At 32.8% G+C, this 27,417-nt stretch overlaps 1 protein-coding gene across 5 annotated transcripts; it reads right to left on the bottom strand.

The window, feature by feature from the left end:
* Positions 1-1,661: 1,661 nt before the first annotated feature.
* On the bottom strand, positions 1,662-27,060 carry LOC127843261 (sperm flagellar protein 1-like). 5 transcript variants are annotated; one of them, XM_052373136.1, is made up of 9 exons: positions 26,741-27,060; positions 19,561-19,672; positions 18,808-19,037; positions 16,815-16,832; positions 13,813-13,960; positions 8,196-8,240; positions 7,672-7,719; positions 6,290-6,416; positions 1,662-4,701 (listed from the first exon to the last, which is right to left on the bottom strand). In XM_052373136.1, exons 1-9 carry the CDS (start codon positions 26,898-26,900, stop codon positions 4,576-4,578), a joined length of 1,014 nt encoding a protein of 337 aa, XP_052229096.1. In that variant the 5' UTR covers positions 26,901-27,060; the 3' UTR covers positions 1,662-4,575. The 5 variants fall into 5 exon arrangements, with proteins under 5 accessions (XP_052229096.1, XP_052229098.1, XP_052229097.1 ...); XM_052373138.1 differs by lacking the exons at positions 7,672-7,719; positions 8,196-8,240 and adding an exon at positions 12,266-12,319 and having other exon boundaries at positions 26,741-27,058; XM_052373137.1 differs by lacking the exon at positions 16,815-16,832 and having other exon boundaries at positions 26,741-27,058.
* Between the last annotated feature and the right edge of the window lie 357 nt (positions 27,061-27,417).

The raw sequence follows: 27,417 nt of genomic DNA, 5'->3' as shown, positions 1-27,417 counted from the left end.
TCTCCACAATATTGACATAACCCATTTACACCTTTGTTTATAACAGCGCTGTTCAGTTATATACATCAACGATAATTTAATTCAATAATAACTGTTGATACGGTTTGTGATTTCAAAAGGGTTTTAAAGGCATCCGCTTTGTTTCACACAAACAAGTATTTTTTCATAATTACCGAGTCTACACACTGGGCATATATATAGCTCAAAGTTTGTTTTGTTATTTGGATATTGAAACTTCCAAAATTGGTTGTCAAGAATGATGATTTGTCACAGATTGAAAACACTGAAATATATATTAACATTGTGAACCAGTTGTTTTGTATTTGCTACATATGTTTACGCTGTTTTGGTATTGCCGACTTAGGATCAACTAAGATATGTATCCAGTAAGTGCAGATGTTATATACTCAGTGAGGTAAATGTATATGCGCCGTGCTCTGTAAAAAGGGGGTTTAATGGATTTGCGTAAAGTGTCGTCCCAGATTAGTCTGTGCTGTCTGCACAGGCTAATCAGGGACGACACTTTCCGACAAAACTGGATTTTAAGCTATGAAGAGACTTTGTAATTGTTAACCCTATCTGGCTTTGAGTTTAAAACATTTTAAACGCTTGCTAAAGTGACGAAAACGTATACGGTTCAATATAAGCCAAGTCCAGTTTAATAGTGTAAAATGACGATATAAAATGTTCAATCCAGTAAACGAGTGATGTAATTAATACATCAGTACATAAATAATATAATAAGACATTAAATAGCTTTATGGTTAAATATTCGAAGATGCATGTCTGCATTTCCCTTTCACCAAGACAATTGAATACCACAAATGAGTTATTTTATGCTAAGATATATTGTTTGGAAACCTCAAATGTGTAAAGTAAAATGCATAACAGTGTGCGTCCGTGATTATAGAATCAAAATATTGTTTGAGACGTGAATAAAGTTAAACAAATTCAGTATCATCTATCAATATTTAGAGATAGCAGCTATAATTTCCATAATAATAATCATTATAATATATTAAATATCACATTAGACAGGAACATGAGATAATGTTAATGAAGTCTGTTTGCAAACATGCGTTTAATATGCGCAGTTGATGGATCTTATAACGATTGTTTGTAAACCATACGCACAAGATACTTAAATAAAAAGGCTGTGATATTCCAGCATAACTTTGTTTGAAAATGTTAGATAGTAATTGTAAATATTTCTAATAAGTCTAGGTCCATATGCAAACAATTATATATAGAAAAATTTCTTCATACTAGATCTATTAATACGAATAAGATTATTATTTTTGTTATAGGACAGTTTATCGGTACTGTGACATATTGGTATGCCAACAACATATTCAAAGCAACAAAAGTGTTATGCCTAAATAATATCAATGGGACTTATAACTTAGTCTGTCATAAAAACGCGATGTTGTAAATAAGACAGCATTGAATTCTTCTATAAATAATTTATATATATATATATATATTACATATATATATATATATATATATATATATATATATATATATATATATATATATATATATATATATATATATATATATATATATATATATATATATATATATTTATAGAAGAATTCAATGTATAGGTATCATTTGAATACATATCTCCTCCGAAATTAACAGAAACCGAAGCAATGCACTTTTTTAATCCAATTTATTTATATACTAAAATGTAATGCAAAAAAATTATAACAGATGCATTTGCATAGCAAATTGAAAACATACTTTAAATAAACTAACTAATTAAATACAACATTTTAGGTTTAAAAAATGGTAAATACTACTTTTCTACATTCTAACGACATCTGTCATATTTCGAAACAATAACAAAACGAAAACGTTTGTTTTAAAGTAAATTTAATTAGTAATTAATAAATCACTAAGGTTATTTTTAAATAATTGAAGGATGTTTAAATTAGTAAAAAGATAAACTTTGTTCTCTGTTTTGTTTTGATGTATTATCAAGTCAAAGTCGAAAACAATATATTGCGGAAACTAATGCTCAAAATTGGTCCCAAATGAATGGTTTTAAATAAATGTTCCAAAAGCACATATCCAAATGTTTATTCATTTTTTTCTGCAATAAACTGTTATAATGTGTAAAGAATGTAATGTATCTTATTTATTTTTATTTGAAATTGACGCTCCATACTTGCATTGACAAAGTCCCAAATTAAAGGCACTTTATCAAATTCTATTGATATAATAACAGTTCATGTAGCTTATCGTTTTGAATTTTTATCACAATGCAATTTCAAGTTGACAATTTTGTTTTGAAAAGCTTCGATTATCAGCATAGAAAAATATCACATCTTTATTCAGTTTTATGTATCACAACTGTTCAAATTAACTTAAGAAAAACTGTACATATTCAAATAAACATTCAGAATAGCTAAACACTATAATAACAATATCACAGATAAAGTATAGTGAATAACAGACACTATTCACTAACATACTATTCATCTACATATTGTATAAAAATGTTATAAACATAGAGCTTATTTACAATACATGTTTGAGAAATATCATTGAGGATAGTACCAGACTTTTAGTTATAAATACAAAAGTACAACATAAATATTGTCAGAAATATCAAATCAGTGGTAAAAAGGGGTATTACAATTAAAGTCCGTGGTTAAAAGCTGGTACAATTCTTTTAAATATCTAGATAGACACGCATGTAAAAATAATTTTGTAAAGCTTTAATTTCTTATATAGTACATTGTTTTGGAATGTTAACAACTAGATACCATGATTTTCATAATAATAAATAACGGTTTATCATACAATAAGCTATGTAAGTGGAATAGGAAACAAAAACACTCTTAAACATAACATTCATGCATATAATTTTCAGTTAATAATACAGTGCAAGAGAGGTTGAACATGTTATATTTTCAAGCCTAAAACCCTCGGTAAAAACTATTTGGACAGCTACACTTAACATTTTTATTAATTTGAAAACCATCAAAAGCTCTAGTTAACCTTAAAAAACAAAATATTGAAAGTCTGATGTTTATATAACAAACACAATTCAAAATTTACACGCATTATTACTAACACGTGTAGTTGCATTCATAACATATCGTCTAAAGGTATTTGTACGATTTGAATTTAGTTTGAATGAATGGAAAAGAGTGTCTTTTTATACGCTCCAATGATATGCGAAAAATAAAAAGTAGTGTTTGCAAACTTATTATACTTTGTGAAAAGAGTTGATTACAAAATATTGCTTATAAAAATATTGAGAACTTAAATAAAAAAGAAGATAAAAATCGCAACGTTCATACACAGTTCAAACCATTTGTTATGGGTCGAAAAAAACATTATTTTACTTCTTACATTTTCCCACCACTATCAGTGCAATTACAGTTCTATACATTGTCCGCTTAAATGTATGCTATGATTGCTCTTCAATTTCGAAATGCCCCTTTCACATTTTAGTAGGCGTTAACTACCAAGATACTATAAATGTAAACGATATAATAATAATGGAAATGAGCAAATGTCATTTGAGAATTCTCTTATTACACGGCTATGGTGTAACATTCGTCCGTATTGGCACAACTGCGGCAGTTTTGAACTCAATGCCTCTTATGGTGGGCATATGCGGGCCAATGGCACACACTAATGCCGATTTGTATCTTACTTATTACATTACTCATGATTCATTTTATTGAAGAATATGTATAAAATGTTATTTCAAACTTTATTTCAATTTGAAAAGTACGCCAAAATTGATGCTTTAATCGTGCCGGATAACAAATATAAAAGAAACAAAACAGTTTTAAAGCGTATTTGTTACACACCAAACAACCACGTGTTATGTAATTCACAGGTCGTATAAGGACGTGTATAAAATATATCTTGTATCATAATTTCCATAACTTTGCCATCTACCAGTAGGTATTTGGCACAACTGGAAGTAGACAATTAACAAATATACAACTTTGTTTATGCCATGCATTTCCATAACCATATTGAACAATATCAACGTAATTGGGTTACAATTTACATTACGGTATGTCGTAATCAAGAATACAATCTCCAAAGCACAGATACGACAGCATTCAATGTGTATATCGGAACAAACAAGTATTCAAAGCTACAAATACCGTATATTTGATTTTAGAATTTTCATTTTTTAACGTTTTTAACAGGAACCTGAATAATTACATCAGCATATTATACTGATACTTGCTGGAAAAATATCCAAAGGGATACCTTAATAAGTCGTTTAAATAAACACTTATGGCCAACACCTGTGCTGAAAATGCAAAAAATGCTGTCGGTCCTGGTAGTTCTGAAGAAAATTGTCATACGATTCAACCATAACGTTTTGTAAGCACTATATTAAGGAAAATCCCTTACGTCAAAACTTCAATCTACACATTTGGAGCCCACAATCCGTCATCATGACCGAACGCTTTACATAAATAAAATGTAGTTCATGAAAAATGTCTATAGTGGTGTACAGCTTCCCACGAAAGGCGAAAACCAAATGATATTTTATACAGAGAACAACAGGGGTTGGAGTATTTGTGTTAGTTATGTCTTCCGGTAAGAAGAGTAGCCGAATCCAACAGTCTGCTGCAAGGTGTTATGAAGGTCATCAATCCGTACGTCTTTTAGGTGAAGAAGGTGGTTTAAACGACGTATTTTGGCTTCGAGTATCTAGAAAAAAAATCAAAAACGGTTTTCATTAATTAAATTTAGTAAATAAAAAATGTTATACTGGGAAGAGATGATACTTGTAAAACTTCATATTTTATTTAAAAGCAATAACTCGCTTGCTCAAAATCAAATCACTTAACAATCCCAATTATCTGAACGTTTTGATACAACAAATTAACACATAATGAGATTAATAGCATACGTCAACCGTAACTGTTTATTTGTTTGCAAATCATTGTTGTCACTTACTATTGACCAGCAGTCATATTTGATCTTTAATTCATATGATCATGTGATTATGTGTATACATTTTTAATAACATTATTTCAATATTACTTTTGAAATCCATGCACATTAAAATACCTTGTAGCTTTATCGACCTAGACACAGTCTTTTAAAACCTTTTTAAATACAGTTAGGTCGTTGTAATGTAAACGATATCACCATAAAAACACTCATATTGGCTCAATGGTCTCCTGCCGCTTACAAAATAAAAACTACCATGTGTTTCCGTGGTAATGCTATGATAATGGAACAATCATATCACCTGAATTATCTCCTGCTTGGCCGCAATGATCATAGAACAACCATCTCACCTGAATGGTCTCCTGCTTTGCCGCTATGACCATAGAACAATTATCTTACCTGAATGGTCGCCTGCTTTGCCGCTATGATCGTAGAACAATAATCTCACCTGAATGGTCTCCTGCTTTGCCGCTATGACCATAGAAAAATCATCTCACCTGAATGGTCTCCTGCTTTGCCGCTATGATCATACAACAATAATCTCACCTGAATAGTCTCCTGCTTTGCCGCTATGACCTTAAACAATCATCTCACCTGAATGGTCTCCTGCTTTGCCGCTATAATCATGGATATAATCATCTCAACTGAATGGTCTCCTGCTTTTCCGCTATGACCTTAAAACAATCATCTCACCTGAATGGTCCCCTGCTTTGCCGCTATTTTCATGGATACAATCATCTCACCTGAATGGTCTCCTGGTTTGCCGCTATAATCATGTACCCAATCATCTCACCTGAAAGGTATCCTGCTTTGCCGCCATAATCATGGATACAATCATCTCACCTGAATGGTCTCCTGCTTTGCCGCTATGACATTTGAACAATCATCTCACCTGAATGGTCTCCTGTTTTAACGCAATAATCATGGATAAAATCATCTCACCTGAATGGTCTCCTGCTTAGCCGCTATAATCATGGATACAATCATCTCACCTGAATGGTCTCCTGCTTTGACGCTATAATCATGGATACAATCATCTCAACTGAATGGTCTCCTGCTTTGACGCTATAATCATGGATACAATTATTTCACCTGAATGGTCGCCTGCTTTAACGCAATAATCATGGATACAATCATCTCACCTGAATGGTCTCCTGCTTTGACGCTTTAATCATGGATACAATCATCTCAACTGAATGGTCTCCTGCTTTGACGCTATAATCATGGATACAATTATCTCACCTGAATGGTCGCCTGCTTTAACGCAATAATCATGGATACAATCATCTCACCTGAATGGTCTCCTGCTTTGACGCTATAATCATGGATACACTCATCTCACCTGAATGGTCTCCTGCTTTGCCTGACACTCCATCTCCTTTTCCTCGAACAGTATCCGGGGCACGTTGTCAACGGCAGGGAGGAAAGGTTTCGGCACGAGGGGCAGAGGCTTGTCCGCGAAATACGATCTGGAAACGGAGATCAGTATAAGACGTGTTACTTATAAAACGTACGTATTATCTTTACCTTTTGAATGATAATAAACTTTATTGTGTATACATTTTTATTGTTGTAAGTACATGTAGCTTCATTAGAACGGAAATTTCTATATTATATAAGAAACACATTGGCGTATGAATGATCAGCTTGAGAGATTAAATATGCAGACAATGATGTGTTTGATATTAAGACTAATTTGGATATATGACTCGATAAAATAAAAACAAAAAGAAACACAATATTTGGCTGTAGTAGAAGAAGAAAACAAGTTTTTAAGAATCGAAAAGGTTTATGCAAACATGACAACTCAACCACACACAACGTGCGACACACACATATAGATTGGACAGATCAAAATGACTAAAGGCAAACTATACGAGTCCATGTTCATTTATTTAATCGAAATAATCTTGTGACGAATCGGTATAAGGAGTATTGTTATACGTTATTAATATTAATCAAGGCGTTTAAGGCAAAATTATTAAAATATTGCATCATGATATCGCTTGCCATGGTTGTTATTGCATCCATAAATATTGGTTGTTATTGCATCCATAAATATTGGTTGTTATTGCATCCATAAATATTGGTTGTTATTGCATCCATAAATATTCATAAATCTAGACATGGTTGTTATTGCATCCATGAACATTCATAAATCTAGACATTTTAAGTATACCGAAGGTTTATTTTTTAATATTTAGTGACAATGACGATCGCTATACATATTGATAACCATTTCAATATAAACATATATTACATGTAAATTCTGTATATTGACATATTAAAAACACGTAAACTAAACAAAACATGTATCTTCAATGTTAAAACCACCACCAAATAAAACACTAATCCCGTTTATGTGTAATGCAGAAAGCGTTACGTGTGTAATAAAATAAACAAAGAACGGCTGAAAATAATTTAGATGAAATTGAGTTATGTGGGTTTTTAGGTATGTTCATTCCGCATAAATACAACGCAACACCAAGAGCTTTCTTAAAATACATCATTACTAATGCAAAAATATATATTCTACAAACTATAATATCAAAAAGAAACATTTGCGCATGTCGAATGCCAACTTAACTTCTTATAAGATTTATTAGGTAAAGACGGCATAACATTCTTTAACAATGTGCCGCATTCTCCCACCGCCGGTAAAGTGATCTAAACACTATCCATTGTACGTGATAAAGTGACGTGCACTCATGTGACGGACTTTACCGTTCTGCAAAATGTGTGAATGGGTAATCAAAGGCCAGTGCTTCCAACCTGTTAACAGAGATCTTAATAAAGCATCACAATGCATATAAAATCTATTACATGTAAATTTCAGTTATCTGTGTGCGTGTTTCTGTCACTATTTAAATTCAGCCAGAATACTGCATTCATGATGAGCATTGCAATGTTTGGGCACTTTATAAACTATTAACAGCATGTGAGACAAAGTCCCCTACACAGCTCAACTGAGAATCAGTCAGGACAATCATCGGAACGTATTGATAGAGTGACACATGGAATATTAACAGGGTGAAATCTGCGAAATAACAATGTCAAATATCTGGGAAAGTGAAAACTGTCTATGAAGACCAAATATTGTAAGGTAGCGAAGTAACAACCACTCATTAAAAAGTTGTTTAAATAAACTCCGAGCAATATTTTAAAACATGCAGATCATGCAAACTATTCTGGACAAAATCGTTAAGGTCAAGGTTGTCAAATGCCTGGGGCATGCTGATGGTTCTTACCCTGGGTTTGGCGGGCGGTGGTGATAATCGGAGTGGATCTCGCGCCTGAGAGATGGAGACATAGGGAGAAAAGATATGTGAATGTTAACAATTAATTTTAAAACGAGATACAAATGCTTCTTTCTATATAAGTGTGTTTGGACGAGATGCTAAGATGCCAGCTTCAATGATCTCAGATGTTGCAAATGTCGGTTATTATGTCAGCAAGTTTACAAAGAAGAACAAAGTTACTAGACTTAGATGTTAATCTCCAAATATTCGTAAAACGTATGGTACGTTACAACCCAACTGAAGACAAAATAAAGCTGATTTGATCGAACGCTTGCTGTATTGCTTATAACAATGATCAAGCCTGCATCTCAATTGGTTTAATTCTAGCATTAACTCGTCGTCTAAAATCAGATGAAAACGTTAAATGTATTATTTACCGAATTATGTTAACTATGGAAGATGCATTAAACATCAAGTAATGTTATTAGAGCAAAGTTGTAAAGAGTAAACTGCGTTGTATTAAGCGAAGAATACTCTGAAAAATATAATTAGTACCACGAACAGCCGTTGTAACAAGGTTATTCAAAGCATTTAGAACCAATTATTGTCGCAACAAAAAACATCAAATTGCGGACGAAGCCAAAACATTTCGCAGCCTTAGCTTACCTATACCGTCTGCTTGTGTCTGAGGAATAGCGGTCCAAATCCACTTTATGCAATCGTGATATACTACAACGTATAATTTTGCGAAGTGTACATTTACTCATCGACAGGAAGATATAGGTGAATTCGTGGAAAGACAGTTTAAAAACCTATGACTATATGTGTAAAATGTTGAAACACTCCCACGCAGATTTGAGGTTAGAAATAAAAATTGATGTTCACTACTAGAAAAGAAAAGGGCATAGATTAGTAACATGTAGTTTATAAATAACACGTGATTTGTGTTTTTAAATAAAGGTCATCAAACACGAATGTGCATTGTGGTTGGTATTATACTAATATTTTGATAATATTTGCACCAAATATTAACTTTTAAACAGTACAAGTAGTATAGTTTGTTGATTCCGTGTGTGCTTTCATGTTGTTTTTCATGTAGTAAGGAATACTAGTGCTGGAAATGGTATATCCTGATAAATAATGCTATATTGAGAATACATATAAATGTATTTTTCCTGTAGCAAATATGAAACTACGAGTACATAAATAAGCAGACAAGCCGTTATACAGTAAAGAATTGTATTATGCGTATAAAAATACAGCAATGCACGCCGAGAACTATCAGAAGGTTTTATTTCAATACGATCTCTTTCAATTCATGAGTTCCTAGATTTAAATATGTCCATAAAATAAGTTATACTTCAGTTGACACGAATTGAAATTAAAAATAATACTGTTTGTTAAAATATATTAAATTTATAAAACCCTTTTTCTGGCAGGCATTCAACAAGATATCAATTATATAAAGATAGACAGTGTTTATGTAATCTTAACTTGAATCAACTGCTACGCCTACAAGTACACGTACCCAGTGTATTTTCTAGAAAGTCTCAACTGTCCTATGAATACAAATTGAACGACGTTCTGTCCATGTAGCAATATATTTAGACACTTTGTAATTATATTTAAAGTCACATTACGCCGATATGTCTTAATATGCTTTTTGACCTTCATTGTATGATTTAATTACTTATTTATACGGTTTCGGTTCATTATTATATGACGTGAAAAAATTCCTTATGTGATTTGGAAAGATTTTGTGTATGATGAGGATACTTAATTCTAGAGTGTGGTTGCTTCTTAACATGATGTGGATATTCTTTCTTTATAAATTGTGTTTACTTCTTATATTAATTGGCAGTGTATTTGTATACAACAAACACATCATTACACGGTGTCGTCTGAATTGTTTTTCTTTTCCCAATTAGCAACATATTTTGTTTAGTTGTTATATTAAGTAATACAAATCTTCCATGCTTAAATTTTGCCAATGAAAATGTTTGAAATTGTCTTATGGAGAGCCAACATAAAAATATTCCCGGAGATAATCGTCAAAGCGGGCGTTCAACGTGCAAAGAAAAGCTGAAAACGTTTTTTTCTTCACTTTTTTTTCTTTATACGCCTTAAATTATTTACATATTGTCTTCTAAGATTAATATGATGGTGTTCTGACTGAACATTTCCTAGATACCAATCGTATAACGGAGTAACTTACGATAAAGAAAAAGTGACAACACATATTGCTGTTGGTCCACACCAATGTTCATTTTAAACGTTAAATACATTCAATGCTAGTATCTTAAACCACTTGATCAAATTCAATGAAAGGGGTTCCTAAGTACCTGCATTCAACTTTTCACCAGAGACGAAATAAATAACACACGAATCACTAGATGCATTTGACAAGGTGTTTATGAGAAACGTATATAGATGTTTTGTTTCGGTGAACATGATGTTCGTTATCAAGTAAACAAATACAACTTCTAAACATATATTTCTTGAATATAGTGTGTCTTGCATCAATTATGTCTTTATCCGTCGTAAAACAAATTATATTTAATATTCGCCTTGCATAATTTGCTCAGCACGAAGGTAGTTATTGTAATATTCAATTCTGACAAGCGAAGGACTACGTTTGGTTTTCGCAACATAAATATTAATGAAACACACATGTTGATATGTAACGAGTGTTTATATGTGCATACTTAAGTAGGGAATGAACTATTTTCATTATTAATTATTGAGAAGACTAAGTGATAAGCATTCCATAATTAAAAATGAACCAATGTACGACGTTTTATTATTATAAGATCCAAGAGTTGAAATACAATGCTTACACGTATATATTACTGATAGTATACTTGAAAGTATTAACTCGCAAAAACGTACCGGTATACTAAATAATGCATTTCGAAATGAAAGTTGTAACTGGTCATGGAACTGTCTTTTCGCCATGATATAGCATGTTTGTATATGTGTATGTGATGACTGGTATCACAAATTAGATAAAAGTAAACACCTCGTGCTAAACGTGAGTTAGGCATCAATGATCAGAGACTTACGAGTTTCTATACATACTGGAATACCCGAGTAAAAAATATGTATAGAGTAGACTTAACGTAGTTAGAATTCATTTATAAATAATTTTCGTACGAATAGGACATGACTATAATAATGAAGCAAATATAAAGGGTTAATCCTATCTAATGCTATTTTGTATAAACAGATATCATATGATTAGATAATGGCTGGCATGAAAATATAATGGGTTTATATTCAAAAGGTATGGAAGTTGTTCTTCTTCTGAACTGTTTGTATCTGTCTCACACTCAAAACACATATGTAAAGGTTTACAGTTTAAAAAGATATAGTAATTTAAACTAAATGTAATGTTTAATTATTGATAAAACAGTATTTGAACAGGCAAGTATAAACTTTGTTCTATATTAATCATACAGCTTTTTGTAGAAAAAGGATGGGGAAATCCAGATATTCAAATAACACTACTTCCCGCCTTCAAGAGTATTCATGATGCAATACCCTGCAGTGGGGAGGGCCGTTTCCTTCGGGTACGCCAGGTTTTCGTCCCAAAAGACAAGACCATACCAAAATACTGAAACTTTTTCAGTAACAACTAAATAAATGTAGCTGGAAAACGCAGGTTTAATTCAAAACTCATCTAAACTTTCTTGAGTATTGCATGCCAATTAGGTCGAAATGCTAGGAAGCACTCCGGTTACTCACATAATGCAGCCTCGGACGCGGGAAAAACCCTCATAAACTTCGAAACACACACGCACAAGCAAACACACATACAATCACTCTTCTAAAGGAGAGTAATATTCAACATCACAACTAGCCGAGTGGTAAGAAAGAAATCCCCTATCCAATTGGATATATCCGCTAGTGCCATCGTAAATCTTTGTGTGAACTAGTAAACATTTGTATTTTTGATTATTTTTTATGTTATATCTAATTCCATTTACAGAAGCAAAAGATTCTAATACAAAAACACAGAGCTCTAGCACCGGTAGGCTGCTAACGAAGACACGTGATGTACGAAAGCCTAATAGACTTACGGATAATACTCAATAAGTCTTTGAGATAAAAGATATGACGGGACTGTCGGCGATCTGAAAAGGTTCAAAAATGCACAAAATATTAAATATAAAGAAAATTAAATTAAAATTAAATGTTAATACGTTAAAAGAGTGAAACAAACCGAAAAGAAACGACGCAAATAATTATGCATGATTCATTGTTTTGATATGACGTACGGGAGGACCAAACAAATAACGTTGCTTGATAATACAGTTAAAGTCATCTAAAAGTAATTAGGTTTGCGTACCTTATATATTATATTTCACTATCTATCTGACTGACCTGTATCTTTTAGTGTCAACGGATACTTAATTGTTCTTTTAAGATATTCCATATCAGTCTACCTACTAATAAACAGTGATACAACTTAAGATATTATTTTGTTGCCGACAGTCCATCGTCAAAATTATTCACCTCAATGTTAACACAAAGTTCAGAATAACTGCATACAATTCATACCTCTAAGTAACTGGGTGACTTTATCGAATCAAGAATGAATGGCTATGAAGTATTTACATGTATTTGTATATTAGACACAGGGAGCAGTTAGACAAGTATGCGTGGAAATTGTTCTTTATCATTCAAATGAACGATTTGTTGTTTCATGTTATTGGAATAGGTTACCAAACTGAATTAAAGCCATAGGCATAATAGTTAATTGTAAGTTTCTTCTTAGAGACATGTTTTTTACTTTTGATAAGCCAATTGACATCCGCGTTCTCTAATGCATGTAAAGCATATATGCATTTTCTTTATGCACATGCGTTAATGATGTATGCGTTAACGACAGGTCTAAATGTTACTAATACGATTTTCCTTAATATATTCAAGGCACTTCTTCAGTCTAAAGGTCAACTATACAAACATATGTTTAATATTGAATGACATAAAATAAAGCATACACAGTATTTACCTTAAAAATAATTAATAAGATTTTGAATACATCAAAAGCACTGCGAATTGAATTATGGATTTTCACATTTTAAAAACAAAAAAAGACATGCATAAAAAGCGTAAGTGGTAGCATAGTATAATGTTTAGCCAATAACATCACGCAATGTTTAGCCAATAACATCACGCAATGTTCAGCCAATAACATCACGCAATGTTCAGCCAATAACATCACGCAATGTTTAGCCAATAACATCAAGCAATGTTTAGCCAATAACATCAAGCAATGCTTAGCCAATAACATCACGCAATGCTTAGCCAATAACATTACTCAATGTTTAGCAAATACATCACGCAATGTTTAGCCAATAATATCACGCAATGTTTAGCCAATAACATCACGCAATGTTTAGCCAATAACATCACGCCAGCCGCTGGAATGTTTAGCCAATAACATCACGACAGCCGCTGGAAAATTTGTATATGAAAACACGTAACACGTGGATGATTTGAGATGAATTCGGTATTATTGCTCTTAATGTAAATTTAAACCCATAGATTGTGCATGGAAATGCAGCGGATGGCAAATATGAGGGTTTATATACACGGCGCTGTCAATATTTAAGACACTTACGTTCGGTCCGGGTGGCCATGAGGTATCTCGCCTTTTTGGTATTTTCTTGGCGATGGAGCTGCCCCTTCCGACTTGGTGAGTCTGTTAGGGGACAAAGACCTCGAGGAACTGTCCGGACCCCGCGGAGACTTTATACCTGGTGGTGTATCTGGAGTACAGGGTCACAAAGCTGACCATTAGAAACCAACGATATCGTTGGCTTGGTAATTAATAAAAGTCAGACAGGAATTGCATGTACTATAGATAATTGTTATCTGTTTTTTATAGTTTTTATACTGACAAGAATTCATCACAATTTAATATACATGGTATATAGCATGTAAATGATATTTATGTTTGTTCCACTGCATTTATATATAAAAATATTCACGTGATAGAAAAGAGAATATGTTACTGGTATAAACGTTTGGAAAATTTTAAACAACACTAAAACGGTGTTTTACCGAAACATGCCCATGTTCAGAAAACAATATTTATCAAGGGTGTGTATGGAAAAAGTGTTGTGAGTGAAAACACAACATTGGTAAATTGATAAGAGGTTGTGATTAAAACTTAATTAATTGCCAGTAGGCAATTGATATGATCATTTTAAAATGTAATACAACACGTCCAAGAGTTGCTTATATTGAACCAAACTCGTGCAAAAGTGAAAAGGAGACAAGCACACCAAAATGGAAGGTGTACATTCACACAAAATATTTCGGATGGTAAAATGATATACAAGTAACTAACTTATAAGAAACGTGAACTTCAAATAACTTTGTTATATATGTGTCGCGTTCTGAGAAAACTGGGCATAATGCATGTGCGCAAAGTGTCATCCCAGATTAAGGGATGTCACATTCCGCCTAAATTGGATTTTTGCTAAGAAGAGACTTCATTTGAACGAAACATGTCATAAAAGCGGAAAGTGTCGTCCCTGATTAGCGTCGGCGGACTGCACAGGCTAATCTGGGACGACACTTTACGCACATGCACATATGTACATTGAGCTACACTGAGTATGTAAATAACAATAAGTTACAATACATAACAATGGATTCTACATATTTGACATTATAGTAAACAAACATCTTATTAATATAATCTAGCATGTTATGTATTATATATCTAGTCTATTCTATAACTGGGTGGTCGTAGATATTTATTCAAACAACAAAATGTTTTTATATTATAACATGGTTTTCACATCTAAAAGAGATAATCTATTTGAATACTAGTAATCTATTTTGCTATCGCACTGTTGGAAATCTTGTAACTTGATTAAAAACTTCAGGACTAGTGGCTTATGAAAACAGCTTTGCAATCAGTTGTTTTATACTTAATGTCAGTTTTTTACTGTCAGATGCCAAAACCTGCATATCCAAGAAAGTGCTAAGGCAGCATACTTAAACAAAACCTGACAATCAAAAAGGATTTAATGCAAGCATAGACAGCCAATTAATCATGAACGATTTTAAGTAGAAAGTCTAAGTTTACATCCTTTTAAGAACATGTTACATCTTCATATTAGTAATAGCAGGCTACGTGTAGTTGACTCATGCATTTTATGTCTACATTCTGTACATCGCACAATTACTTAGTGTTGTGGTAACTGTAGAATCCCTACCGGGAAACTAGCATGTCCAAACAAGAGCCCTGAAAATCAGTTGTACAAAACTGTATTCTTCACACAACTTTTCAAAGGAAATGTAAAAGAGAATAACAAAAAGCGTGGGGTCTAACATGAAAGAACCCTCTTAGCCTTTTATGAATAACATTGATACTTTATAAATATGTCTACAATATTTAAGAAAAAAATAGTCAATTTGTAAACATAAAAATATATGATAAATCATTGCAAGACAATCAGTTACAGAAACATAACTGCACACAAGGTTGCGTACCAAAACAAACACACCCAACCAGTGTATTGTAAACACGCATTTTTTCCAAAAAAAGTTGGAATTATTTAAATTAAGTTTTAACAAACACAAATGTAATTTTTTGTGTTTAAAACGGAACAACAATACTGTAATAAGTTAAAATATAAAAAAAAACTGTTCATCCTAAGAACTTTGGAATAAAACCTTGCATTGACAACAAAAAGACAGGGATGTATATCCGAAATCCAAATGCATTGATGTATCCCAGTGACTCGGAATAAAAATCTTGCTGCATTTGAATAGCATCTCAAATGAGTATATGATTGCCCCGCTATTGGGAATAACGTCCCAGCTATTGGCAATTATTATAAATGCAGGAATTACATAATAGTAATTAGGATTTTACTCCTGTGTGCATAAACCGCCAATTACCTGGTACGTGAAACACTGTAAAACATTAAAATACCATGAATACGTTCTAGCCAAAACGTGAACAATATGAAGTTTACCTGGCGAATACATGTTTTGATTTAATGAAACTGGAAGTAAACGATAATGTATGCAATACACGTTCTAACATAAAGCATCTTAGAATTTACCTTTATGTATTTAAGAATACTAAAATAATAATTAAATTTTAAAAATTGATTAAATCAAGCAGAAATAAAAGAAAATAATATCAGAAAGATAACTTTGATTTAAAACATAATCAACAACAAAATTGATGTACCGTACATTGTATTCACCACCTCACTCCAGCTTTCCAACCAAATGTTGTTCCATTTACATGGCACTTGTTCAAACCCCAAATACCGTTTCGTGTTATGGATACATAATAACAAATAATAACTGAACGTGTGTATGTTCTTAATTCTCGATAATCACTTATCATAATAATTAAGTATTTTTCTGATGGAATAGTGAAAAATGAGTGTTATTGTTGAAAAATAGGAATTAAAAATGGGGGAAAAAAGAACAGTGTAAAACACTGAAGGCGGGTTAATATATCCAATTACAGTTACTGGATAAGAACATGTTTTAAAACTCAAACCTGCTTATTGGGAACACATTGTGTGGTTTGTTAATAATGTGTACCCCATGGTTATAGGCAGAAGGTCATTTGAATAATGTCCTTACCTTCTTCGCCGTTTTTGGCTGTTCAACAACGTATACACATGAGTCGCGTTCTGAGAAAACTGGGCATAATGCATTTGCGTAAAGTGTCGTCCCAGATTAGCCTGTGCAGTCCGCACAGGCTTATCAGGGACGACACTTTCCGTTTTTATGGTATTTTTAGTTTCAAGGAAGTCCCTCTTTACCTAAAATCAAGTTTAGGCGGAAAGTGTCGTCCCTGATTAGCCTGTGCGGACTGCACAGGCTAATCTGGGACGACAATTCACGCACATGCATTATGCCCAGTTTTTTTCAGAACAACGTATACACATTTATAATGCGCCTTGCACAAATGGTCTGTAAATTTATCTTTTAAAATGTGTCAAACTGTAACAACATTGGCAATTATTGGTTTGTCACTAGGTAAATATACAATAGTAGTAGTAATATTAGTATAGGCATCTTGTAACATAACATATGAAAATTCAATTAGAACAATTACAATTAACTCGTTCATATTGATCTTAAAATACAAAATTTTATTTTATACATTACTCGATGGATACGCCGGTATTACCACCTACATCAAGTTACATTCTGATAAACAGGTCATAATTGACTATTTTCTTCTAACCAATAAAGTCATATATACACGACAATCTAATTGTATTTTAGGAGTTAAAAGAACTTAATAAACTCTGTCAACTCCGATTAAACTCGCACTGTACGTTGTTAACTTATTGCCTTTGTATGCTTGTAAATATCGAGGTGCTTTATTGTCATCTCTACTACGCTGTTAGTAGTGTTATCGAAAAAGACATCAATAAATAAAATTGTACTCTTTACATATTACGTTATTTCACGTCTAATCGCATAGACATATGAAAGTCAAGAGTAAATGAACATCGCTTATGTGATAAATAAAATATAATGACGAATAAAACAACTAAATGTATATTACTAGTACTAGATTAAATGAAACACTAGTACATTAAAACAAATTTGACTACATTTCAATATAGTAACGAATTAATTACTAAATGAATGTATTGAATGACTGTTTAAAAAATGAACGAATAGATAAATGAATAGTTTGAATTAATATAAATACATAATAATAATAATAATAATAAAATTAAAATAATAATAATAATAATAATAATATTTATATTAATAATAAAATAACTAAATAAATGCATAAATAATTAAGCGACCTTTGCGTATCTTTTTCAGTCCCAGGCTGCTAGGTAAGAATACCAGTCTATCCCCGCGTCTGTCCCAGTCTCGCGAGTGAAATTGCATTGTTGCCAATTTAACATACACACGAAGAATAATATCTTTATGTTCACCGTTTTTTTTTAGATTTCAAAGTTTATTCTATTTTCAATGTGGCATGTACATGTGTGTGTAATCCTGTCTTATATTAAGGGGCTTATATTAAATCCAAAAGTGTGCATTAACCTCCAACTTAAAGACCTTTTAATCATAAGAATGCAGGTAACGCTATTTAGGCGCTCAACTTCAAGGATTACCGGATCAATTATTTAAAACTTGATTATAAATTGAATTAAATGTCAAAGTAGTTATCTTTAGTATGAAATTAACTAGTTTATCCATAGTATAACTTATACGACAAAGCCAATCCATTTGCAGCGTATACTCGTACATTTAAGCGCAATTTATTTCAATTACTTTAATAATAATACAATACTTGTATTTGATATACAATAATGTAAGTCTATCTTAGGTCTAGAAGACAAAATAAACTCAACATTTTAACAAAAATATGCTAATTCCAACGCGAATGCTATTAATATGTTTTATTATATTGACGTTCGACTACAATAAAAAGTTGAAATATAATTTGAAGGAAACATTAATTATCTAGTAAGGGCAAAGACAATGAAAACAAACACTAAAAAAATGAATAAACTACGTCATAGGAAATCATAACACAGATAACTGTATGACAACAGGAAACGATATTTCTGTTCTGGGGTTAATTTCCGGTACTTACTAGAGTGAGATGGCGGTGAGTTTAGACGGAGCCTTAAGTACACCGGATCTGGGTTTGTGTAATACAGCTCTTGCCGCCGCCACGACCCGTCCCTACCTGTTTTCTCGAGCATTTTGTCAATCTGGAGACGCAGGAGCATGAGCACGCGCTCTATGACCTTTGGCTTTCCATTGGCCAGAGCCCGAAGGACGTCATCCGATAGGTCGAGCTCAAGCCGTCGTAACACTCTTCTGAAAGAGGGAACGGATCAACAGCCGTCAAGTTATTGGTCCATCTAAAGAACTTACACTAAACTCATTGTTTAAACCTTTTTTTCTGAATTTTGTAATATCCTCAAACATGGCTTTAAAGTTTTTAGGTTTTTAAAACAATGCTGCTAGTACACATTAACTGAAATTTAAAACAAAGTGAGAGTAGATCGCATTAGACAAACTCCGTATTCTAGAATTAAGACTTTTTAACGGTACAGGGAGAAAATAGAGATTAACCGATTTTTGCCTAGCGTCTAGAAAAAAAGGCCTTGGCAAACATCGTAGACCCAGATGAGACGCCGCATGATGCGGCGTCTCATCTGGGTCTAAGCTGTTTGCTTAAAGGAATTTCTGTAAGAAATATTCTAAATATAGAAATAAATATACTAGACATCCCTAATTTTGGAAATAAATTGATCTAATTTAAAAGGACGAGAGAGTCACTAGGCATAAATGGGTTAACCTTCTGTTGCGCAGTTTGATATTCCCGCACAGCAATTACCTGTTTAACAAGTACCAGTTTTCTAGTTTCTGTTTGGTGGAAGCCGCCGGAGTGTAGTTGTGTGTTTCCACCATGCGAGGGAAGTAGTGCTTGATAACTTCCGCACACAACACTAAAACAAACACAAAGTATAATAACAAAAACATCGCATTTAAAATGATTTTACATTAGAAAGTTTAAAGGGTCGTTTAGATAAATCAGTTTTGCGTGTTCTACACAGGAATGATGTGCCATACTGAGAGATAGAAATGTTTAAACATTTCGTTCCAATGGCATGTTGTTATAAAATGGCTCGCTTCTGTTGTCAGATGTGCACAAATAGGACAAGACAAGCAAACCCAAGGCTTTTAAAAAGGGCATTTCACGAATGAAGAGAATTTCAAAACATTAAGATTTCATTGAAAAACGATTTGTGTTTATATATGTTTATTTGCCATATGGAAATCGTGTTCCACAAAGATATGTCCATAAACTGAAATACATCATAATCATATTTAACTAGTATGTTTAATAGCATTCAGATTTAAATAAAACTTGCAATGGTACCCCTACCGAGTAACAGTTATTTGGTATTAAACTTTAAAGGACTACATAGATAAGTAAGGGGGTGCCAAGATGTATTGCTGAGCCTTTTAAATTTAAGCGGACTGATCCTTTATGGAATTTAATATTCAGGATTTAAGAACTAAATAAAAATATTTCTTATCGAAAACAAATACTGAAGTATAAAAATTAAAATATTTGTTTTGGTAAAAATAGTATGGACATAATTGCAATAGACATACATTCAAAATTGCCGATAATGCCCATTATATAGAGGATATTTGTTGGATTCGGTGGAATATCGATTTTAATTCACTCGTGATCATAGAAAATATATATTTTCTGTGATCACTCGTTAATAAAAATTGATATTCCATCGAATCTAACCAATTTTCTTATTATTTTATGCTTTTTTTTCACAGTTTTTATACATTGTTTAAGAGTTTAACAAAAAAAATAGCTAAGATAATGACGTCATCTGTCAAAAAAATTTACGTCATTTCACAGTAAACAGTGAAATTTATCGAAAATTTTTCATGTTAATTTTCACTGTTTGAAACAGTGAAATTATCAGTTTTAATTCACTGATATTTCTCTATAAACCACCGGAAAGCATAAAATAAAACGAGTGTTACATAACGGAGTCGTTCAAGCGGTCCAGATAACAATAAGCCTCGCCAAGTACCGACCCATTGAATAAATATCCGAGAGTAAACATGAGACAACACCCAGTCAATATATCATGCTTTAAAAGTCATTGAGAACCAGCTTTAATAGTTCGAAGTACGCAACAAAAAACATCGGTGTCAACCTTGCACAAGACGCGCTGAGCTAAGTGGCTCGTTAAGTAAAAGCACATAAGCCCATCTATTTATCATTGCATAATCGTTTTGAATACGGGATGACACGCTAGTTTGACAAACATGCGTGTAAAAAAACATACTCGAAACGTGTACTGGTAATGACAAAAAAAATGTTATTTTATACTATATTACACCAATGAAGTCCCCGACGTGAGTTATTGAGTCTCTGCGAGCTAACACACAAATTTAATGGAGGAATTTGATAAAATATGGATAATAATGACAACAAGATCTGTGTTATGAAATGCTTTTATACGTCATTTCACCAACTAACGGCATAATGATTGATCAGTCACATTATCTTAAGGTAGCGCACCCCTAATGGGCACATATCCGAATATAATTTAATTAATTATTTTCCTAATCAGCATCATTTCACTGAACTACATGCAAATTTGTAGGTAGGCATCCCATGCTTTAAAAAAAATGTACCGATTTTTTTCAAAACCACCCTTACGCTCGGCTTTTGTCCAGTTTACTTTCACCCCTGGCGTATATAAAAGTTCCATAATTCATTCAAAAGTATCCAAATATGGGCATGCAGTTGGTGTGTACAGATGCAGTAAAGGTGTTTAAAATTGAAACAAGATGAAATAAGTATTCTTTTAAAGGCATTTATTTTTTACAAATTTTCATCTTTGGAATAGCGCCATGAAATGTTAGTGATTTCAGACAAGTAAAAAATCGGTAGGTTTAAAACAAAGTGTCATAAAATTCAAAATAGTATCATTTAAGCTATATTTTAAACTAATTTTTATAGAAACACTATATACAGCAAAAATACCAAGAAATATACAGATTTACCATTTACTTTTTGAAATAAAAATAAAAATGCAATTTTCATCATTCGTATTTTCAGCAGTAAATTACCCAATTTAGCCATCACGTTGTTTTAATTTTAAAAATTGAAGGATGTGCATACAATTTTCAACATATTTAACAATAAACATATCTTATATGCTTTATTAAATCATATTACGTTATAAAAGAAATAAAACGCGTCGCAAAAAGTATGCGGTGTCGGCAGGATTCGAACATGCGCAGGAAGATCCCACAAGGTTGTTTAGTTCATCGTCTCAACCACTCGGCCACGACAACTTCTCATCAGTACTACTTTAAATTACATATGCATAAGTAAACAGGTAAAATGGCTCGTCGATCTTTGAAGAAATCGCGAAATCGTATTTTTCACATGATAATTGGATCAAAATCAATATTTATAGTGAAAATAATGTATTCTAAATGAATTAGGTAAACACATATCAAAATTCGAAGTTTAAAAATAAAATAAAATGCATCTCTCGGAAATAACCGATAATTGAAGATCGGCAATGATCGTCAAATAAATCGCGGGAAATCATTAGAGGTGCGCTACCTTAAGCCAATAAAAAATGGTATCTTATAAATGTTTACGATGTTTGTTAGTACATGAAAGCATACCATAGCATGCTATGATGTAGTACATTAGAATGCCCAACAATATGTTCACAGCGGATATAACCAAAGATGACTGTCATGAATTTTGGTGTCTGAATCAAAATGTTAACTTCCATAAATCGGAAAAAATATGCACATACAATGCAATTTTGTCATGTGTCTATTTTGAATCTTAGAATCATTTTCTTGCGGAAATGCGACAAAAAAGTCATCGAAAGAGTCAAACAACAAACACCAACAATGACAACAATAATAAAACGCCTGTACAAATCCCTAGTATGTGTAGATTTAGGACGTAAATCCAGTCGACCCTAGAATGGATAATCATAACATAAAATAATTGAAGATTAAAAAATGAAAACGATCGAATCGATACACTTATTCTTGGCCTTTTAAGACTTAGTATTTTGCGGTCAATATGTAACAATACCGAAGGTCTCTGGCATTTGTATGCTTTTGTATGCTTTGAAACGTAAGCGAATTAAATATGTCAATTTAACGGCAATCGCAAAATGAAATACAGCAGTATAAAAGGCAATATTCAAACAGAAGTGGGTATGAAACCCCAATTAAATGTAACCCCGGACGACATTTAAGCGTTTATCCTGAGCGTCTTAGCACACAAGTATACATATTGTCACAGGGGATTGTAAATAATCGCCATAAACAATATTTCTCTTGTCTCTAGGTTATTTCAAAGGCGGGCGTTTACGAAAAATAGAAACAAGACTACAATCGAAAGGATAAAGAAAGTATATTCGCGTGATAGGAACGATTTGGTCGATAAGCTGCCGATATAGATTTTGCATAACAAATGCGATCACTTTATTCGTTGATCCGTACTGATAGATTGAAATTCAATACACGAAAGTATTGCTATTATACAGGTCAAACGCAATACGATAGTAACATCTAAAGACATTAAGGTGTAACTGAACTTGACGACTGGTTGGGGACTGAACACTTGATGCATATTTCAAATAATGGTTGTTATTTTTTATTTAATCGCAACATTTCGTTAACCTACGTATCCAGCCATATAACTTCAACCTTAGTAAGTGTACTATTGTAAACACTCTAGTTCTCAATGTTAAATTCTGTGTAAGCAAGAAAACAACGACACCAATTTTTCATGTTTTATCAAAACGTATTTTTCCAATCCAAACGACCCAGTCCCATTCCCAAAATTGCGGAAAAGAACTTGGAGCATACGTTGTTGTAGAAGTATTGCTTGTACAAAATACAGTGTAAAAAATCAACATTCGGCTATTTGTTGTGCACACACGATAAGTACGAGCAACCAATTAATTACAATTTGTGTGTTTAATTATTCATGTTATTGGAGGAGATTCAAATAATCATTAATTGATTAAATATGAAAATCGGTAAGGGCAATCCTAAATAAACATAGGCTTCTACAGAAGTTAAACTAAATGTAAATACACGACTTGAATGCTTATGTTTGAAATTCGGATCGATTTGATAGTCTATGAACAGGGTATGAAACAAAAATCGAACACGTACGTTGTTTTAATGCTTTCCATTGATGTGAATGTTCGCTTCTTACAGCATTTTCTGTAAAAAGGGTTATTTAAAGAACTTCACCTTTGTTCAATTGACCGAAGTATACATTAGCGGCAAATCGTTGTACATTTCTTCAAATTAATATGAAATGGAACATAATTGTACTCTACTTTATAGATATATACTTTAACATGAATGAAAGACGTTAAACGCGTACAGGTACAAAATAATGTCTCGTGTAACGTTTGCTTTTCTATAACGTATAGTAATTATTATCCTCATGCTATACAGTGATTTCTGTGCAAATCAACATTACAATTATTACAGAATATACGGTCTTATATATATTGCGGGCACAATAACACAATTATCTAAAATGTAACACTTAATTAAATAAATGATAGTAAGTTGTAAGCGTTTTATTAAAAAGCCATATGAAAAAAAATTTACAAATATATATACAGGTTGATACGATTATTGCAAGATTTCACTTTTTGGGGACTTGGATCGCCATAGCATCAATATGGAAAGCGGTTTGCAGAGAGAATAATGGTGATTTTTTGCATGATTTATTAACATGGCATGCATGTGTATCTCGATTTGAACTCAGTATTGATATAACATCAATGTAAATGTTGGACTTAACGGCAAGCAACAACTGTGCAACTTGATGAACTTTTTTTTAATAAGCCAGTTATCATGCCGGCTCACCGGAAGTGAGTAAAACTTTTCGGTTTAATGGCGATGCATCGGAAGTAAGTAAAACTTAACGGTATACTGTCGGTACATCGGAAGTCAGTAAAACTTAACGGTATAATGTCAGTTCATCGGAAGTCAGTAAAACTTAACGGTATACTGTCGGTACATTGGAAGTCAGTCAAACTTAACGGTATATGTCGGTACATCGGAAGTCAGTAAAACTTAACGGCATTATTTCGGTACATCGGAAGTCAGTCAAACTTAACGGTATACTGTCGGTACATCGTAAGTCAGTCAAACTTAACGGTATAATGTCGGTACATCGGAAGTCAGTCAAACTTAACGGTATACTGTCGGTACATCGGAAGTCAGTCAAACTTAACGGTATTATGTCGGTACATCGGAAGTCAGTCAAACTTAACGGTATAATGACGGTACATCTGAAGTCAGTACAACTTAACGGTATAATGTCGGTACATCGGAAGTCAGTAAAACGTGTCGGTTTATTAGTAGTAAATCGGAAGTCAACAACACTTTTTGGCATAATGGCAGTACATCAAAAGCCATTCTGACGCATCCTCAAAGACGCGGTATATATACAAAGATTATCCTGTATCGCCCCTTATACGAATTCGCCGTTTCCGGTTAGTGCTCCAGCTTTTCATACGAGCGCGATGCCCCCGGTATTTCCCGACTGATATATTACCTGTCCTTAATGCGTTAAGTAAATAACAACGCTACATTCGACGGCTGCTCCCGGTCGCTTGGTGAAAACATGTTGATCGAACGGTGTTTAAGGAATGTCATGTGTGTCTAATGTGTCATTAAAAGATGAACTTGGCATTATGTGTCCATTAAAGATTCAACTTAGAACCTTAGTGTAAATAGACCAAAAGAAACTACGCTTGGTTTTCTTAAAAACAACTCAAAAACCGCAAAACTTAAAACACATTACTATTGAATTGTTTTAACGTTTTTAGAAAGTAGTTTTTTAAAAATGTATTAAATAAATCTACAAAAATTCATATAACCTTCCATTAAATTTTAAAAGAATACAACGGAAAGAAAATGCCTTTCTTAATAGACATTTACTATAGCCAATGTAATATACTATTGTATAAGTAAGAAAATGCATTTTACTCGTAGGCTTGCATTCCTTAACAAATGTATGAGTGCTTAAGCAACATTATCAACAGAAACTTCTGACAAAACAGAAAATGGACGTCAACGCGACATAGGAAGGTAATGTTAATGAGGGTTTGAACCTTGTTGCAATAAATGATGAGTTGGCGATTTAAACATAAATAGCTCTGTCAATAAACTATCACCCTATCCCAAGTGCTATTGTTTTGAAAGCTGATATCCAGGATTACCTATTTTTTTCTCTCAACAAAATACAACAAATTGATCGCATAAGACGCATATTGCGGTCGAATTTTCAAAAGAATTTGCGAAAGTAAACTTAATCTTCGTAATCGGTTTATGGGTGGATGAATGTCATTTATCTTATAATGTGAAGACTAAAGATCTCCATTCATGCTTCAAGATCAGAAACAAAGGGCCGATATTTGATACAGGCGAAATTTAAACAAAAATAAAAAAAACTATAAAATACGAGATCATAGAGTTATTTTCCACCTTAGCTAAATTTAAGTACATACAATCGGAAGGCCCATTATGCGAATTTATTTTATCCTAGAGACATTAGTTCTTTGTTGTGTATGCTTGTTATATAGATTCACTCAATTGAAGTATAATATGACCGTGGCCTTCGGATTCAAATCTATTAGATTGTAGCATTATTGAGATTTAATTCGGGTTTAATGGAACGTGTCAGCTTAGCAACAGATTGCTCAACACTTTTACATGCGTGAAAATAACAGGCACGCCTCTGTTCATAAAACAAAGAATGCAAACACACAGACAACACGTGTATAAACTAAACTATATCAATGTTAGATTGAATGAAATTGTATAGTCAATACGCAGTTTTTATCAAAGCCTCTTTTGATGAACGATACCGTATTGTAAACACGCGACTGACGTTTAAGCTGAAGTATTGACACCGCTATAATCTGCATATTAAAACTAAAACAAATGATTTAAATCCCTACCAGCATCAGAAAAGTCCTTTGAAATATTTTTCTTCGGTCTGGATAGTGGAATCCTGTCAATCCAGCTATATAATGATTCCACTTCAACATCGTCAAAATACTCTTCCATGTCCACTTTCGTCATTCCGTTAAGATCTTTTCTTGCTGTAATAGTCTCCATTTTAGTCCATCTGTCTTATTTTCAAGCCACGCTATTATTAACGCGTTTAAAATAAATCCATTATTTATCCGGGGCTGATAAAGTAGTGACATAGAGAAGGATTTCACTCGCTTAACGGAAGTCTCAATTGTTGTATGTAGTTACCAATCGTGGTTACTCGAAGTATTGATCGTTGGTACGCTTAACGAACCAGATTAAAGCTTGTCATACAAATACTCGTATAGGCTGATAATCTGTTATTGTTAATGCGCGTGAAGGCTTTAAATTAATTCATGACGTGTCATAACAAAAGGACTCGCGTCGTAAATAATGATTTAGAACGGCATACTAAAACATCAATTGCATTAGTTATTTTTGGAACCCAATATTTCTGAGAGTCTGACTTTTTTTACAGATAAACAATCCAAATGCCTTACCCAGGATCGCTTTGCCAGTTATTTTTAACTGATTGATACAAACAACAACATTTTAATTTATCAAATGCTGTTCCTTATTTTCACGCTGTGTTAAATAACAT

Source organism: Dreissena polymorpha, chromosome 8, assembly GCF_020536995.1.
Source record: "Dreissena polymorpha isolate Duluth1 chromosome 8, UMN_Dpol_1.0, whole genome shotgun sequence".
Taxonomy (NCBI): domain Eukaryota; kingdom Metazoa; phylum Mollusca; class Bivalvia; order Myida; family Dreissenidae; genus Dreissena; species Dreissena polymorpha.
This window is presented reverse-complemented; position numbering and strand designations above follow the sequence as displayed.